Source organism: Gopherus evgoodei, chromosome 13, assembly GCF_007399415.2.
Source record: "Gopherus evgoodei ecotype Sinaloan lineage chromosome 13, rGopEvg1_v1.p, whole genome shotgun sequence".
Classification (NCBI taxonomy): Eukaryota; Metazoa; Chordata; order Testudines; family Testudinidae; genus Gopherus; species Gopherus evgoodei.
In genome coordinates, this window is record NC_044334.1 from 31,168,619 (window position 1) to 31,185,878 (window position 17,260).

At 48.0% G+C, this 17,260-nt stretch overlaps 1 protein-coding gene across 10 annotated transcripts in view; it reads left to right on the forward strand.

Moving 5' to 3' along the window:
• Positions 1–16,407, forward strand: part of NF2 (neurofibromin 2) — a 100,620-nt gene extending 84,213 nt beyond the window's left edge. For 5 of the 10 annotated variants that reach the window (XM_030582318.1, XM_030582319.1, XM_030582311.1 and 2 more), the window contains one exon: positions 14,625–16,407. In XM_030582318.1, the coding sequence (XP_030438178.1) occupies positions 14,625–14,675 (51 nt within the window). In that variant the 3' untranslated portion in view covers positions 14,676–16,407. Of the gene's footprint in view, positions 1–551; positions 966–14,624 lie in introns of those variants that run through there. The other 5 variants (XM_030582320.1, XM_030582313.1, XM_030582316.1 and 2 more) reach the window with 3 other exon arrangements.
• Positions 16,408–17,260: the final 853 nt, after the last annotated feature.

The window sequence follows — 17,260 nt, forward strand, 5'->3', positions numbered from 1 at the left end:
TAGGCCATGTTGCCTAGTGGATAAAACACTGGACTAGGTCTCAGAAAACTGAGGTTCTGTTCCCATGGCAGCTGCTGCCCTTGGGCAAGTCACTTCACTTTTGCTCAGTTTCCCCATCTGTAAAATGGGGCTAATGCTACTGACCCACATTTTAAAGAGCTTTTGAGATCTACCAACGAACAGCATTATCTAAGAGCTAGGGATTATTGTTTATTATCTCAAGCAATGGAGCAAAGATTTTTAAAAATTGAGTCTGTTAGGAGGAGTTAAAATAAAAACTCAGACAACTTGCTTCGTGCCATCTGGTTATGAGGAGGGCTTTAATCTTTACAGCTATGACAGAAGGGGAGATTTGAGACACCTGAAAGAGCAAATTATATCAATAGTTTTTCCCTACTTAACTAATAACCCCCTCACATCTCCTGGACACTGCTAAACACTCCAGCCTGACGGGCAAACTGTACAGATTGCACAAATGACTTGGCATTGCTCAAATCACAGAGGAATTTGTTTTGTTTTTTGTTTTTGTTCATTTTACTTTGCTGGTTTAGCCTCAAGCCCAGGGCAGAAGACCTATCTGCATATGAGACTTCAAAGTAGGTTATTCCAAGGTACTCTGTGTGTGGTGATGGGATCGCCATCTGTAATACTAACCTATGCATGAGCTTGCCTGTGAAACACGCTGCTATAGCCAACTGTCAGTGCTGCAGCCCCCAAAGTGCACCATGAGCCTGAGCCCCCCAGCAGCATGCTTTGCAAGTGTGAGATCCAGTGCCATGGCCCACCCCACCCTTACATGGAGCAGAAGAGCATGTACTAGACAGCAGGATTGTTCTGTCTCATCTTGTCTGTGGGATTCACAGCTTTTGTCTATTCGCTTCTGTCCGAAGTCCTCTGTCTTGGTGGTGTCCTCCTTGATGAAAGCTGAACTGGGACAGTAAGTGGGGAGCAGTACCCCCTTTTTTTTTGCTCCACCGGCAGCATTCAGCGCCCCCCCCCCCCAATGTCCCGATATTTTCTTCCTCTCATCTGGTTACTCTAGGAGTGGACTAAATGTGGAATGCCTCACATGCCTGATCCCACTTCACTGCGTGTGGGTAGAAATCTACCAGAGAAATGGATGCCCTTTGCAGACTCTGCAGGGTGTTGCAAAGTAAAGTAGAAGTTGCTTCCTCCTCCATTTGCTGCAGATGAAAATTCATGAGTTTAAAAACAAAAAAAAACAAAAAAACCCTCAACTTAAATTCACTCTTGATGCTGCCGCTTTTGCTTCAAAACTGCCTTGCGGAAGCCATAGCTCTGTCTTAGAGCAGAGCAGCTGGTGAATGTAGAGTCAGCATCTCTCGGCTGAGAGCTGCTTATTCAAGAGAAATGTCAGGGGAAACAGCTGAAGCCAGCCAGTATCTGGAAGCATCAACCAGGCAGGCGTGCAGCTAAAGCTAGTCCTATGAGACTAACACAGTTAGAATTGTTCCGCCACAACTGATACCCAGAGACTGGTATTCTCAGTTTTAAGCGCCACGTTCTCGCTCCTTGTCTGCAGTCCTGTAGAATCCTGGAAATGGAAAAGACCTTTTAAGTTCCATCTTGCCCAGCCCCATGGGAGCACAGTTGTTCCCTATAATCTGTTCTCCAGGGCACTATCCAGTCCATTTTTAAATGACTCTGGTAATGGTGCTTCCACCACTTCCTCTGGGAAGTTGTTTTATTGATGGAATGTTAGCTGAGCAGCAAGACTGCCTCAATCTCTTTCATAGCGATGCCTCCATTTCACAATATTAGTACCATGGCCAGACTAGGACTCTTTCTTTATTGCCCTAATATCTAGGGGCCAAATTCTGCTCTGTAACAGGTGCACAACTCCACTGAAGTCAACGGGAGCAGAATGTGACCATTGCAGCCTAAACTAATGCTACCATCCCTCAAATTTTGTTTTTCTCATCTTTCATCCCTCTGCTGCAATGCTGTTGCCCTACTCCCTATCCCCGAGTGTACTAATGCCTCCTGCTCAGTTAACACCATGTCTGTTATCTACAATATGTGCTTTTCTCTAAAGACTTAGCCTCTTGGATAGGCTCAGTCTGTAGTGGCATGTGTGCAGTTTACTGACTTGTGTGCCTTTGTGAAGACCCTTTTAATACCACCTTTGAAGCTGTCTGAGGTATCTCTCTTTACCATAACAAAGAGAAAGCAGGTGTATCCTGATCTTCAGACACCGGAGGGCTACAGTAGGCGCTGATCGTAGCATTGAAAGAAGAAACTCTGAGACTGCCTGCCACACTAGCAGCCCCTCTCAAATGCAAGCAGAAAGCTTCTTGGCAAACTTATTTTGAAATGCACTGTTCTGTAGTGTAGTGGGGATCAGGTTGGCCTTACACATGAAAGGCCCCTGATTCAAAAACAGGAAGAGAAGCTTCAGTCTTGGGAGGCAGTGCTGCTGTGGATAGAGCACTGGTCTTGGAATCAGGAGATCTGGCTTTTTTTGGCTTAGGCAAGTGACTCCACTGCTTTGTGTCTCAGTTTCCCCCTCTGTAAAATGGGGATAATGGTTCTTTTCAGAGTGCTTAGAGTTGTACGGATGTGTTGGAGCTAAGTATTTGAAATTTGATTTTATCATTGTATTTTAGTTCATTTCCTATTTAATGATACACTATTACTAAAACTGGGGGAAAAGAAAGATGCCCAGAATTTCACCTTTCTGGATGTTCAGTTTGCTGTATTTTATTTTTCAAATTGATCAGTGTTTTTCAGGATCTATTTCTGAATCAAAGATGTTTGCTCTGTTTGAAAAGTAGCAGAAGTCAGTGTAGACAAAAATATTAGTGCTTCTTTTATTAAATAATCTGCAACTCCAGTCTTAGGTGTGTGAGTGGCATCTGTAGGCTGACAGTGTGGAGAGCATTCTGTTCAGTTAGAGCTCACCATAGGGATGACGTGATACAGGTTAAAGTGTTAGCCATAGACTGTTCACTCCTGGATCCTGGATCTGCATTGTTAATGGAGTGGTCTGGATGGTCCCATCTCTTAATCTGCAGTTATTTTTAAGAAACCTAGTGTCATCTTGTAATCCAGTTGTGGGCACAACACTGGGATAAAATGAAGCACTGATAGCTCTTGAAAGAAATAATCCATCAACTGTAAGAAATTCTGGGTCTGGAAGGGGAGCCCCTCCTGTAATTAAACCTGATTCACAGCAAATGTTGTTTTTGTGACCTCTGGGCTTTCGTTGCCTGCCTTTGAAGATGCCTGCTAAATTTTTCATGTTTAATTATGTGGTTAACATGCTAATTCCTTTTTATGAGCTCTGTGGGCACAGCACAAGCACTTCATCTGGAAACTGATTTCATTCCCATGTACCTTGTTCTCTCTCTGATGCCGATCGGCTCTACTAGCTCCAGCTGGCTCAGCTTCAGGAGGTGTTTGCTTCTTAGACTGCTGTGGAATAAAAAACTCAAGGCATTTTCTCTTCTCCACACTCTTTGACTTAAGGGGCCCCTCTCAGGACAACAAAGCTCTGCTTAATGTCAACAGGATTGAACAGAATTTATTGAGGTGTCACTTTTTTCCCCACTTGCTTTTCTCTTGCCTGGATTTCTCCATCTATCACAATGACCCCCTGGGAAGTACCCAGTCTGGGAGCTAGGCATTGTCTGTTCCTAGAGCAGTAGTCTTGTTGTTAGTCAGTGATTTGGTAGTTCTGCAAATGGGATTAGTCTCGTAGTGTCAGAATCTCTTTTCATGCAGCTGCCATGTCTTCCAGTGTCCAGGGTTTCCATTCAGTGATTGCACTTTGACTTACACCTTGCTTCATTTTCCAATGGGATCCTCAGGTGGAACTTGGAGATCCCATGACACTCTGAGGAGAGGAGAAGGGATGTAATTTCTTTCGATCAGGTTCACATTCTTTTGCTCAGTAAAAGCTGATCATGATGTCCATGGCTGAGTGTAAGCTATTACAACTGTGTAATGGTTGTTTTGTACCAGCCCAGTCAACAGCTGATTCATTCCTTTGTAGAGGTGCTCTGAAGGTTTGTCTTCCATTTGTGAAAAGCCCTCTCTGTGTTGTCAACTGGAGTTTTGGTAGCCCTCTTCAATCATCAATTATTTACCATCAATAGGCTGGCCTTGCTTACTTTGTGTCTTTGGGTTGGGGATGGTAGCCCTGCTGCATAGCTCCAAGTATAACATGTTCTGCTAGTTTGGATATCTGGAAGCTGACTGGATATTGAGGAATGGAAGGGGCAAGTCAGATTCAGAATCAGGGGTCAAACTTATAGATTCAGCTTACTTTTGTGTATTCCTCTTGACATTCACCTGCCAGAGCCCTCACGTTGACACTGGTAATGTGCATGTTAACAATGGAGTCTTATGGGGCAGTGCACCCTGGCACCTTCAAACACACCTTCTGGCAACAAAAAGAGGAGTGTGTGACTGCAGGGTAACGTCCCTGTAAGAGCAATCCCTACTTCACACTACCGTCTCCTGAGGACTAAAATGGCAGATAAGGTGCAAGCTGGGCAAGTCAAAGGAGTGCAGCTGAAAATCAGGCCTGTGGAGCATATCTAGGGGTCCCATAAAGCCATATCTGCACTAACCTTTTATTTCCCATCCTGGCTACCTGATGCAGCTTCATTGGTGTATTTGTATAGACAAGGCACCAGCTTTAACAGCCATGTGCTCTAGACCTCCTCTGAGTCAGAGTGAAACTGACTAGAACAGAGGTGGGCAAATGGCCTGTGGGACTGTCCTGCCCGGCCCCTGAGCTCCTGGCCCAGGAGGCTCATCCTTGGCCCTTCCCTGCTGTCCCTCCTCCCCCACAGCCTCAGCTCACTCACTCTGACATTGGCGCAATGCTCTGGGTGGTGGGGCTGTGAGCTCCTGGGGCAGCCTGACCCAGTGCTCTGTGCAGCGTGGTGGCGGCATGGCCTGGCTGCAGCCAGGCGGCGCGGCTGCGGCACTGCCAGCCACTGGCGCTCCAGGCAGTGGGCATGGAGGCATAGAGCAGGGGGCATTGGATAGAGGGCAGGGGAGTTCGGGGTGGTGGTCTGGGGGTGGGGCTGTGGATAGGAGTCGGGGGGGAAATAGGGGGTTGAATGGGGACAGGTGTCCTGGGGGACAGTCAGGAAGGAGGTGGGGTTGGATGGGGTGGCAGAGGGCAGTCGGGGCAGGGGTTCTGGGGTCAGTCGGGACAGGGATAAGGGATGGTTGGATGGGGCTGGGGTCCCGGGGGGTGGGGCTTCCAGGCAAGAGAGGAGGGGTTGGATGGGGCAGCGGGGATCCAGGGGCAATCAGGAGACAGATAGCGGGGTGTGTGGATGGGGCAGGGGTCCAGGGGGTGTTGTCAGGGAATGGGGGGGTTGGATGGGGCAGGGGTCCTGGGTGGACAGATAGGAGGTGGGGGCCAGGCCACAACCCCCTCCCCTAACCGGCCCTCCATAAAATTTCTGAAACCTGATGCGGCCCTCGGGCCAAAAGGTTTGCCCACCCCTGGACTAGAAACATAAAGGAAAAAGACTAGCTTTTTTTTTTTTTTTTTGTTCACACTGAAATGTAACAAGTAAAAATCAGGGCTGTCATCTTGCCAGTGTTTGGAAGGTATCACCTGCAAATTGATTTTCATCTGCTCCCATTCAACACATTCCTCACCCATGCTGGGAGGACACGGAGGACCTGTGCTCTGGCCCCAGTCTTGAGGAGAGTAAAGGTGGTGTGGGAGCAATAGAAATAGAGAGATTGTCAAGGGGAGTAGAAAATTGGGTATGGGGGGAGAGGAAAAATGATGGGAGTCTTTAAAATAGAGAAGGAAAGTTAAAGCATCCAGCGAGAAGTGGAGACTAAGAAGGGCAGATGTGGGAGTGGAATGGGAAGGCAAGGGGGGGGAGAGAGAGAGTGCTAGCTGTGTACAGTGTTTTGAATTTATGATTTAATAGAGAATGTAGCTCTACCAACAGTCTGAAGATGTGCCATGCCACGCTTTGAATAGGGTGCTGGGGGTAAGACCTGCCTCTCTTGGGGGGTATAGGTCACTCGCCCCTTGAGGCTGGCAGGGATGCAAAAGCCATGAAATGAGAATTCTCTGTTGCAGTCATTTTGAGGTGGTGCTTGTAGCACAGGTAAGGAAATTGCTATTTAAAACCGGGCTGTTAATATGAGCATCCCATAAATCAGAAGCCTCCCCTGTCCCCTCTTTTGTACCCCTGAGCGAAAAGGGAATGTTTATCACGTGTGTCCAGGCTTTTATTTTTCCCCCTGAGCTTCTTGGTGGGTTTGTGGCATCCCTGTGCTGTAAACAAACTCCATGCCTGGAGGCTCGAGCTCCTGCCCTAAAAGATTAGCATTTTATTCCCAGTACCTCCTCCCCTCCTCCTTCTAACCCTTCATCTCCAGTACATTGAGGAGGGTGTGTAAATGGATTTGGTGATCTCATTTCAATGCCACATGATTTTGCTGTGCCAGCAGAAGTTCTGCGCATGGAGTTATTGGGTTAGCTGCTATAAAATGGGTTTGGATGTGAGGGACTTATTGTTTGATTTAAAATCAAATAAAGAATCTGGAACCCCTGGCTTAAGGGTAGATGGTTTGCAAAGGCCCAGCAAAGAGAGACAGGGAATGAATCTCCATGTTCTCTTTTCCTTCTCTTGATGCATTTTAGCTCTAGCTGCCTAATTGCCGTTCCTCTCTCCCTCTACATTTTCTTTGATGGCTCTAGTAGTACGTTGTGGAGTCCACCCCCCCCCACCCCCTTCCTGCAAGAAGGAGATTATCATAATACTGCCTTGTAAATCAATTTTCTCTCTGCGCTGACGAAAATGTAATTTGCTCTTAATCACTCGACTTTGGCTGCACAATCTTATATTACACATAGATATTTATTTATTCTTGCTTCCCTGGGGGGAAATGGAATCGGTGTGTGGAATGCTTTAGGAGGGCAGCAGAGAGAGCTTGTAGCTGATCCAGGGCCAGGCTTTCCAGACAGGAGGTGCTGGAGTTGTTGCTAACAGCTAAACTAGTACCAGCCAGGAGGCACTGAGGGGAAGTGATGAGGCGCCTCTCAGTTTTCGTTGCCAGTTTTAGGGGTGCTATAGGGAATGGTGTAAAAATAGCGTCAGCTGTTCCCATCCCAGCCTCTGCCTATGGGCAGCAGTGTAGGGATACTGGCCATAGGGAGTACTGCAGTCTCCTACTTTTATAGGACCATGGTGCAGGGCAGGTAAGAGTGAACCTAGTGGGTCCCAGAATAGGGAGTGGGGTTTCCCAGATATCTGGTGCCTCTCTCTTTTGCAGCAGAAATGAAATGAAAACAAGCTTGGTTCAAGGAATCCCACTGCACCTCCCACTTACATAAGTCCTCTGGCCAGCCAGCAGTGCTCAGTATGAGGAGTCAGGCTTGTTTCTTCTCTGCAGAAGCTGGGGACAGAGCCTTCTCTGGCTCTGACCTTTTTTTTAATTGAGTGGGTGTGTCAGGCTTTGTCATGCCACTTGCAGTCTGGATGCAATTGCTACGTGCGACTCCAGAGTGAGTGTGCAGCTCTCTGGGCAGCATGCAGCACAGTGGCTGTCAAAAGCAGGAGGCAGGCTGATTGGCGAAACACCTCCTGGGATCAGAGCTTACCTGAGCTTTTCTTGCTGATGCCAGAGGTGGGGGAGGGGAGCCAACCAAACACAGCCCTTCTGTAATTCCTCCACAGCGGAAGAACAGTAATAAATATATTTACAAGCTCTTCAAAAAGCTTTCTGTCCAGGAGCAGGATGTCGTCACTGACGGAAAGTAACAGTCTGCTCAGTCAAGAGCAAACTTAAATTCCTTCTGTGTTGTTGACATGACAGATTTTAATCAGATGTGAGAGGGCAGCTGGTTGAGAGATGTGGGTTAGCCCCAGGAAATGGTGGAAGCTACTCCCAATTTGTGAGAGCCTGCTGATGGCTGTCAAGAGTTGTCCCCACACCTAGAGTAATAGGGGTGGAGCAACCTTGCGCTGCTATCTGGATTCCTGGAGTGGAATCGCAGCCGGGGTCTTTAGCTGGCTAATGGGATGGTGAACCCTCACTGCCTGGAATAACCCACCTCCTATTAGTATGGGGCCCTCTAGGTTACACCAAGTAGGAGGATTAGTTTGAAGCTTCCCAACTGCTGCATGTGGGCATAAGATAGGGTCAGGAAAGAATTTTTCTCTATGGAATTATGAGAAGGTTTATGGCTTTCTCAGAACACCCAGCGTTAACCATTGACCCGAACAGTGCCCCAATTGGTCTGTTCTAGTACAGCCAATTCAGTGTATATGTGGGCTCTCTGGCCAGATTTGACTGTTATACTGGTGCAAGTTCCACAGAAATCAGCTGGGCCACTTGAATGTAACCAGGCAAAACTTGGCTCTCCTTGCTCAGTGCTGTACTTTGATGTATGGCCTGTATCTCCTGGCCATTGTGGCCATTATGCTAGAACCTGCAATAGCTAACCCAACCCAGGAGGTTACAGGACACTTGCATTCTGTTTCAAGGTCTCCCATTGGCTCACTTTGTGACCTTGAGCCAGTCACCTCATTGCTCTGTGCCTCAGTTTCCTTATATATTAAATGGGGAGAGCAATGCAGGTCTGCTCAGGAGAAGTGATGTGATATCTACAGAACAAAAGCATTAATCAAGCACTGAGTGGGGTTAATGCCTAGAAGGATAGAACAGAGCTAGATTTCTTTTTTTCTCCTTGCATCTATGTAGGATCCACTCATTGCTATGCTTTCCTATGCCCTGTCCAGATTTGCAGCAGCATTTACCCAGACTTGTGCAGCCTTCAGCTCTGAGGCTGCTGCAAAAAGAGTGATTATGTTGGTTTAAAGCGTTACTAGAAACACAGAGGAGGACGGGAATTGATGGAAAAGCCCACATACATCAGAAGGTATCAACAAGAGTGCAGAGTTGAATGAAAATAGGTCAGAATCTCCCTCTTAAACCTGAGGGAAACATTCTATATTTCCCTTCACTTTAGATCAGTGTTCTTAACTGGCCCTTGTCACTGAAGTGTCTGAGCACGAAGTTCATGGTGGTCTCTCTGAGTAGCACCTTTCAGTCACAATCATCTTCCTATAGGCCAGGGTTTCTTTGTGTGTCTCGATCCAATTAAGGGGTTCCAATATTTCCTCTTTAATTGAGCAGGTACCTTGATGGCCACACCAAGCAAAGGATTTGCAAGTGACTGTGGGATTGGAAGCTCATGGGAACTTTTACCCCTAGGCCATTCCTGTTCTCCCAGCCATGAGCCTAATCGGAAGGGATGATGAATTGCTTCAAGCTGAGTTAACCCTTTGCTAGACCAAGATGCTCAGAGGCAGTGGCATGTCTTCTCTTGCTCATACTCAGCTGAGGGGGAAAACCAGCAAACCATAGAGAGTGATTGTCTGATCAGGGCATGGTGGTAGGAGGAGAGAGAGGCTCCTCTCTTTGGAGCGGGGAGCTACTTCAGCAAAAACAAATACATCAAATGGACTCTGCAGATACACAAGGCATCTAGTTTTGACTAACCCTTCTGCAACTCCCCAGTGGAGAGTGTTTTCCTGAAATAATTTCCCTGCTTTTTCTTACTGCTCAGCTGACCCCTCTCTTCTTCACCCCTGCTCGCTGCCAGTAGAATTTGGACTAGAATGATTCAGAGGGAGTATTATGGCAGCAGAGGCTTTGCTTCAAGGGAAGGAAGAACCCAGTGAACTAAACTGGCATTAGGGGGGGTTATATTTGCTTTTGCAAGCTGATCCCTCTTGTTGGCATATTGCAGTGTCTAGCCATAACCGAGCATCCATCTGTGAAGGTTGTCCACTGTTGTAAACAACATTTCTTCATGAAATTGGCCTAGAGCAGGTATTCTGCTGCCCTCCTGCTTCTCCCAATGCCGAGCATTACCCTTAACCCTCTTTTATTGTAGTGATTGGCTAATGGCACTACGCGATCGCAAGAGACCAGGTTTAGTTCTTGCTGGATATCAGTGAGAATGTTTCTCCTGTGGAGCTGTGTGCCTTTTCCTCTTCCTGCCTCATGCAAATTAATTACAACATTTGATCCTGCAGGTGTCTTGAGGAGGGCCAGGGCTTTGCAAGGGAAGTGGCTTGCCAGTGGAATGAGTCTGTCTTCTCCCTAGTGTGTGGATGAGACATCAGTAAATCCATCTGAGTCTAAACCATTGAGCACTGGATTCTGTGGACTCCCTGCGTCAGCTGCTTTGGTCCCTCCCCAACTCATTTACTGATTCAGTTGCTGTTAGAAGGTGGCAATTGTCCTAGGGCACTTGTTTCTGTAACTGTATTTAAGTATAGTGACTTACTTGTGGGGCCCTGGTGTTTCCTTTATCTTCCTGCTCAGGGTCTTGTTTCCAAAGAAGACTGAGTGGTGGTTCTTGCTGGGGTATTATTTTATAAATACCCTCTATGGCAGCATAAATAATCTGCTGCTGCTTCCCAGACAGAGATGAGACACATTCCCTGCCCTGCAATGGAGAAAGTGCTCTCAGAGGTGCTGCATGTCCTCTGCTCCTCCTGCCTTCAGTAGGAGTCAAAGATGCTCAGCTCTTTGCAGGATCTGGCCCTAAATAAGAGCAGGCAGCTCTCAGGTGAGGGATTTGTTGAGGAGGAAGGTGAGCATGGGTTTGAAGAAGGAGCCTGCCACCGGAGGCAGATGTGGCTCGCAGCTATAGTAAGCAGTTACAAGAGGGCTGGCTTTCAGAGGGGCTTGAGATCTGGAGCTTCACTAGGAGATAGAGCTCTGTCCCTCTTAAAATCAGGCCGTGGATCTGTGCATTGCAGAGGTGATGAAGAGGGAGTACTTGACAGTCTCCACCTGAACACACAATTCCCTAGTTTTGGGGTAGCAGGACTGAACTACACTAAACTTCTTGCTTGGGATCAGCAAATAATACATAGTATTGGACTCTTCTCAGCATAGCTGGTTGGACCTTGGCTTTGGGAGCACCGTTATCAAGAGGAGAATGCACTGACTAAACCATCCCCAAACAACACACAGAACCCAGCATGAGCGGCAGCAGGTTCGAACACTGGCACCATGAGTCACTTTGTCTGGCCTGCCGCCTTCTGAACTCCCTATAGACCTCAACCGGTCACGCATTCAGCTGACTGCCTGCTGTTCCTGCCTCTCATGTTTTAGTGAATGGGGAGTGTTCCCACCAGACTTTCAGCAGAGAGCCTCCAAGTTCCCGTGTAAACAGGAGGGGGAGGAAAGTGGTTCAAACTGTGGTGAATTTTAATTGTTCATCCCCACCCTTGCAGTGAGGCGGCTCCTTGGACAGGGCTTTCAGCACTCGGTGATCCAGGTTTGTAAAGTATCTGCAGCCTGCTGAGCATACAGGGAGCCAATCCTGCTCCTTTTCACTCGATGCAAAACTCCTAGTGACTTCCTTAGAAGCAGGATCTGACCCATCGCAGGGCCCCATTTTCTCCATGATATAACAAACCTAAATGCTACAGCAATGTTAATTACATTAATTTATTCTGTTGCCATGCAGCATCCTTCTCTTCAGATGAGACTTGTCAAAAAACACAGAGTGTAACTCTCAGTATCTACTAGGTCTGCTAAAACCTGCTGCTCGTCCTAGCCTGCTGCTCCCCTCCTGTATCCGCTGCCCAGGTATCGCTGCTGGAGACCCTCCGCCACATTACCCCTGGGAAAGGAGGGGGGCTGAGTCAGGCTAGGGTGTCAGTGGACATTTAGGGAACTGGAGAGAGGAGCCAATGAGGCTGGCTTCCCTTTTACACCAAAGTGAGAGGGTGTCTCTAACTGGAGCCTCAGTAGTATCAGGCAGGGTAGGCCAAGGAAGCGGGTCTAAAATCCATGCAGCTGTTCTGAAAGGCTGTTTGTAAACAGCAGTTTGGCACCGCCCCGTTCCCAGCAACGCTGGCCACTCCTGACCTGACTCCAGCTCTGGCTCCTACTGCTCCCTGACTGCGAGACCTGAGCCGGCATCTTTACTGGCTCCTCTCCCTGAGCCCCAGCCTTTTCCACTGCCAGGCTCCCAGGAACAGTGCACGGACATGTCCCCCACCCCACACACACCTCTTGCAGGGATGTCTAGCAATGGCTGGGGTAGGCTGCAGGTCCCCAGCTAGCAGGCCAGTGGCTGAAGAAATGGGGACAAAAAAAAATCTTTCCTCTTTCTGTGCAGCACAATGGAAACAGAGGCTGATCATGGAGCTAATATCCCCAGTCAGAGAGGTGCTGCAAGGCATAGACCATGGTGGGCTCCCATGGTTGCAGCACAATGGAGAAGTCTGCTGAATATTTAAGAACTTGCTAAAATACCAAAGTCCACAACCAGCCTGCCTGGGATTGCATAGCAGTGCATGGGGCAGGTCATGTGCTGATGTGGGAGAGGGAAGGGCTATGCAGACTCATGGTCTCAGCGTGGTAGCTTAGAATCTCTCAGACCATTCTCTGCCGCTCACAAAGTGAGGTGGCCTGGAGAGAATTTGGGCCCTTGTTGGGGAGGTGAAGAAGGCCCAAGCCGGGAGCTTTCATCAGTTGTCTAGGTGGGAGAGAGTAAGTCTCATTGATGGGCTTATCTTCTGAGATGTTCCTCCAATGGCGCTTCATTTAAATGCTCTTCCTGTACCTCCTCCCTCCTGCTATCTTGGCTAGATGGAATCTTGGCTCCAGGATACTCTCTGGGCTGAATGATGGGGAATTCCTGCCCCTCTCCTTCCCCTGGCTGCTACAGCAGGTATCTCATTGTAGCTCCACAACTGATAGTGGCCAAGTGAGACTAGACTCTACCCAAGTCTCACCAACCAGCTTCCGGGGGAATCCAGTTCCATCACCTGACTTAGAGGAACAGCCATGATAAACAGCTGATCTAAGCAATTCTGAACTATAGTGCTGATTGAAAACATCCCCCCATCTCGATGAATATGCCTCATACAAATCTTATTTAACCTTTTTATTACTGACCTTGGCACAAAAAGTGGGAATGTGCTAATAAAGTTTGCGGATGACACAAAGCTGGGAGGTATTGCTAACACAGAGAAGGATTGGGATATCCTACAGGTAGGTCTGGATGACCTTGTAAACTGGAGTAATAGTAATAGGATGAAATTTAATAGTGAAAATTGCAAGGTCATGCATTTAGGGATTAATAACAAGAATTTTAGTTATAAATTGGGGACACATCAGTTGGAAGTAACAGAGGAGGAGAAGGACCTCGGAGTATTGGTTGATCACAGGATGACTGAGTCGCCAATGTGATAAGGTCGTTAAAAAGGCTAATGCAGTTTTAGGATGCACCAGGCGAGGTATTTCCAGCAAAGATAAGGAGATGTTAGTACCGTTGTACCAGGCACTGGTGAGACCTCATCTGGGATACTGTGTGCAGTTCTGGTCTCCCATGTTTAAGAAGGATGAATTCAAACTGGAACAGGTTCAAAGATGGGCTACTAGGATGATCCGAGGAATGGAAAACCTGTCTTATGAAAGGAGACTCAAAGAGCTTGGCTTGTTTAGCCTAACCAAAAGAAGATTGAGCGGGGATATGATTGCTCTTTATAAATATATCAGAGGGATTAATATCAGGGAGGGAAAGGAATTATTTAAGCTTAGTACCAATGTGGACACAAGAACAAATGGATATAAACTGGACACTAGGAGGTTTAGACTTGAAATTAGACGAAGGTTTCTAACCATTAGAGGAGTGAAGTTCTGGAACAGCCTTCCAAGGGAAGTAGTGGGGGCAAAAGACATATCTGGCTTTAAGACTAAGTTTACGGAGGGGATGGTATGATGGGATAGCCTAATTTTGGCAATTAATTTAGCAATTGATCATTGGTTATCACAGGTAAGTATGCCCAGTGGTCTGGGATGGGATGTTTGGTGGGTTGGGATCTGAGTTACTACAGAGAATTCTTTCCTGGGTGCTGGCTGGTGAGTCTTGTCCACATGCTCAGGGTTTAGCTGATTGCCATATTTGGGGTTGGGAAGGAATTTTCCTCCAGGGCAGATTGGCAGAGGCCCTGAAGGTTTTTCGCCTTCCTCTGCAGCGTGGGGCACGGGTCACTTGCTGGAGGATTGTCTGCAGGTTGAGGTCTTCAAACCACAATTTGAGGACTTCAATAACTCAGACATAGGTTAGGAGTTTATTATAGAAGTGGATGGGTGAGATTCTGTGGCCTGCACTGTGCAGGAGGTCAGACTAGATGATCATAATGGTCCCTTCTGACCTTAAAGTCTTTGAGTCTATAAAGTGCATTAGAAAGTGTGTTACTCAGAAGCCTCTTCTGTAGGAGATGCTCATGTGTCAACAGCTGGCCAAAATGTTTCAGGACCCTTGAGGTATTTTCTGTGTCTGATCAGACTGCCAATGTTCTCATGCTGTAAGACTGTTCTCAGATGCGGAAAAGGGGAAGGCCGTAAATGTTTGATCAGTGTTTGTAATCTGGAACAGCCTTTCTGAACACCAGCAGTACCAGTGGACCTCACTGGTAGATGCAGGTGCTCAGCACTTCTGTGTATCAGGCCTCTAAACCTAAACTCATGTGGTATGTTGCAGTCCCCCAGAATGTATTGGGATAGCATTGTACAGGGCTGATGGGAAAGCAGGTCAAGCTCTTTCTTCAGCCTGTCTCTTAACTCTTTTGCAGCTCACTTTGCAGAGCACCAAGTCCCGTGTGGCCTTCTTCGAGGAGCTCTAGGAGGTGACCCAGCCATCCTGCACTGCTGCTTCCAGCGAGCCAACCACGTGCCAGCCAGAGCCTCCTTCAGCAAGGCTATATAGGCACATCCCAATGGCTGGGGAGCCAGGAACACAGCCCCTCTACATGCTGGCTGAGTGCACTCTGGTACATGATGCTGCTCCTGTGCAATAGACTTGGTCCGTCAGCTGTCCGTGGATTTCAGCGTGATGATTTCTAGTTTAGTGTATCCTAATCCCCCTTGTAGGTTTTTAACTAGCTACTCTGTTCTACCGTTTATAATGCAGAGCTGTGTATCCCTTGCAGTCTTTTTAAGCAGTATTTGTATTTGGGCATGACTGTCGTGACTTCCTAGGAGCTGGTGAGCAGGCACATGTGCCTTGGAAGGGATGCCTTTCCCTTCCGGCCCTGCTTTAGGGAATACCACAAATTATGTGCACTTCTGCAGGTGGAGATGTGGTGCTTTCAGCAGTTCAGGAGCCAGGCGGCGAGATGTGTGCTATTCTCTCCATATCCCCAGTACTTCTGCCTGTCTCTTGGAGGGGCTGAGTACTGGTAGCTCCCACTGGTGACACACACAGTGGTATAATGGAATGCTTTAATCAGTGGTACAGCCTCCCCTATGAGAGCATGGTTAGGTCTGGTCTTCCTGCCTGTCAGAGGATCTAACAGACCTAGAAGGGGTTCAGAGATGTGCTGTGGGAATAGGTCTGGAACGACTTCTGTATAAGGAGAGATTGAAAAGATTCTGGCTGTTTACCTTAGAGAGCTGCTGCATAGAGGAGACATTACAAAGGTGTGCAAACTAATGAACGGTATGGAGAAGATAGATCTCCCTTCTCCAGTATGACGCAAGAGCAAGGGCATAGTCAAGGAAACTGAAAAGTGGCATATCCAGCACTGATTAAAGGAAATACTTTCCCACACAGTGTGCGATGAGCCTCTGGAACTCCTTGCTACAAGATTCCAAGAATTTTGTAGGATTTGATCTTTGTCAGGATACAAAAATAGCCAGAAATCTAGCAGTGGACATTTAAAAAGTGAAGGGGTTCTGGAAGAGATATGAACCTTCATGCTTGTGCCTAAAAGCTGACCTCTAAATAATGTAGATCAGGAGGGAATTTCCTCTATGCTGTAGTCATCCCATAGCTACCTACTGCAGCCGCCTTTTCACTTTCCTCTGAAGCATCTGGCACCTGCCACTGCTGGAGATGGGCTAGGTGGACCATGGGTCTGATCTACTCATGGGAGCTGCATGTGCTCAGCTTGTCTGCACATCACCTCCCTTGCTTCATTTTGATTCCCCTGGTAGAGTGGTAACCAGCACCCCACAAGCTGGGATTCTGCTGAGAGCAGTCTCAGCATCTCTTTACTGTTGAGTCCTGTAGAGTGGCAGGAGCTGCCTTGCTCTGGTGGTGGCAGAGCCTATGGTTTCCAGTCCGTGAAGGAGCATGCTGTGAACACTCATGGGGCCTGTGCCTGCTGTGAGACAGAGCCAAGCAACAGGGTTGAGTTACTAAGGGTACGTCTAGACTACCCGCCTTGGCGGGTAGCGATCGATTTCTCGGGGATCAGTATGTTGCATCTCCTCTAGATGCGATATATCGATCCCTGAACGCGCTCCCCTTTGACTCCGGAACCCCACCAGCGCGAATGGTGGAAGCAGAGTCGACGGGGGAGCCGCGGACATCGATCCCACGCTGTGAGGACTCGGGGTAAATCGATCTCAGATACTTCGACTTCAGCTACGCTATTCACGTAGCTGAAGTTGCGTATCTTAGATCAATTCCCAACCCCAGTGTAGACCAGCCCTAAGCAGCCACGGTGAGTGTGGCTGCTAAATGAAGTCTCTCTCTCTCCTAGCCAGGGACTCTAGACAGCTATGTCAAAGAAGTCAGTGGCATCCTCAGCTCTTGAAAGGATGTAGGTCTGCTGCCTTGGGAGGAGAGGAGTAACTCCTGGCACGTGGTTTGTCCTCATCCTGCCTCCTTTGCCAGTGCTAGCCCCCATCCTGCCCTGCTTTGTATTCTGTGTTTTGGGGGGTGAGTGGGGAGAGGTGCTAGAAATCACTTTCAATTTATCTCCCGGGCACTGGAAGTAGGGGCGCTGCCGCCCCTCTGGCTTGAAGTAGTTTCCACTATATCCAGGGTTTACTGTTTGGTTCAATGGCTTGCAGCCCCCCCCACTATACAAATTTGTTCCAGCACCACTGTTGGCATCCCCTCATATAATGCACTTATGAGCTATTGTGCCCTGCCTTTGTGTAATGGCCTCTGGTCTACTCCCTTCCCCTCCCCCCATAGGCAGCTATTATCCCATAAGCTCACCCCTTTGCTGCTGTTCTGCGCCAGCATAAAGCTTTCGTGGCCTGGCGGTTATATTCATTACGTATAAAGAAATACACTCTTCAACCCTTAAGTGCTGCTGCTTGCCAGACTGCAGCCAGTTCGAACAGTGCAGCTTCTAATGGGTTAATCCAGGTGTTGTCCTGGAATGCACAGTGTCAAGATCTTTCCTGTGACATGGGGGCACTTGGAGTATAGGGAAGCATGATTCCTCCCAGTGCAAACAGCATTGACTCCCCA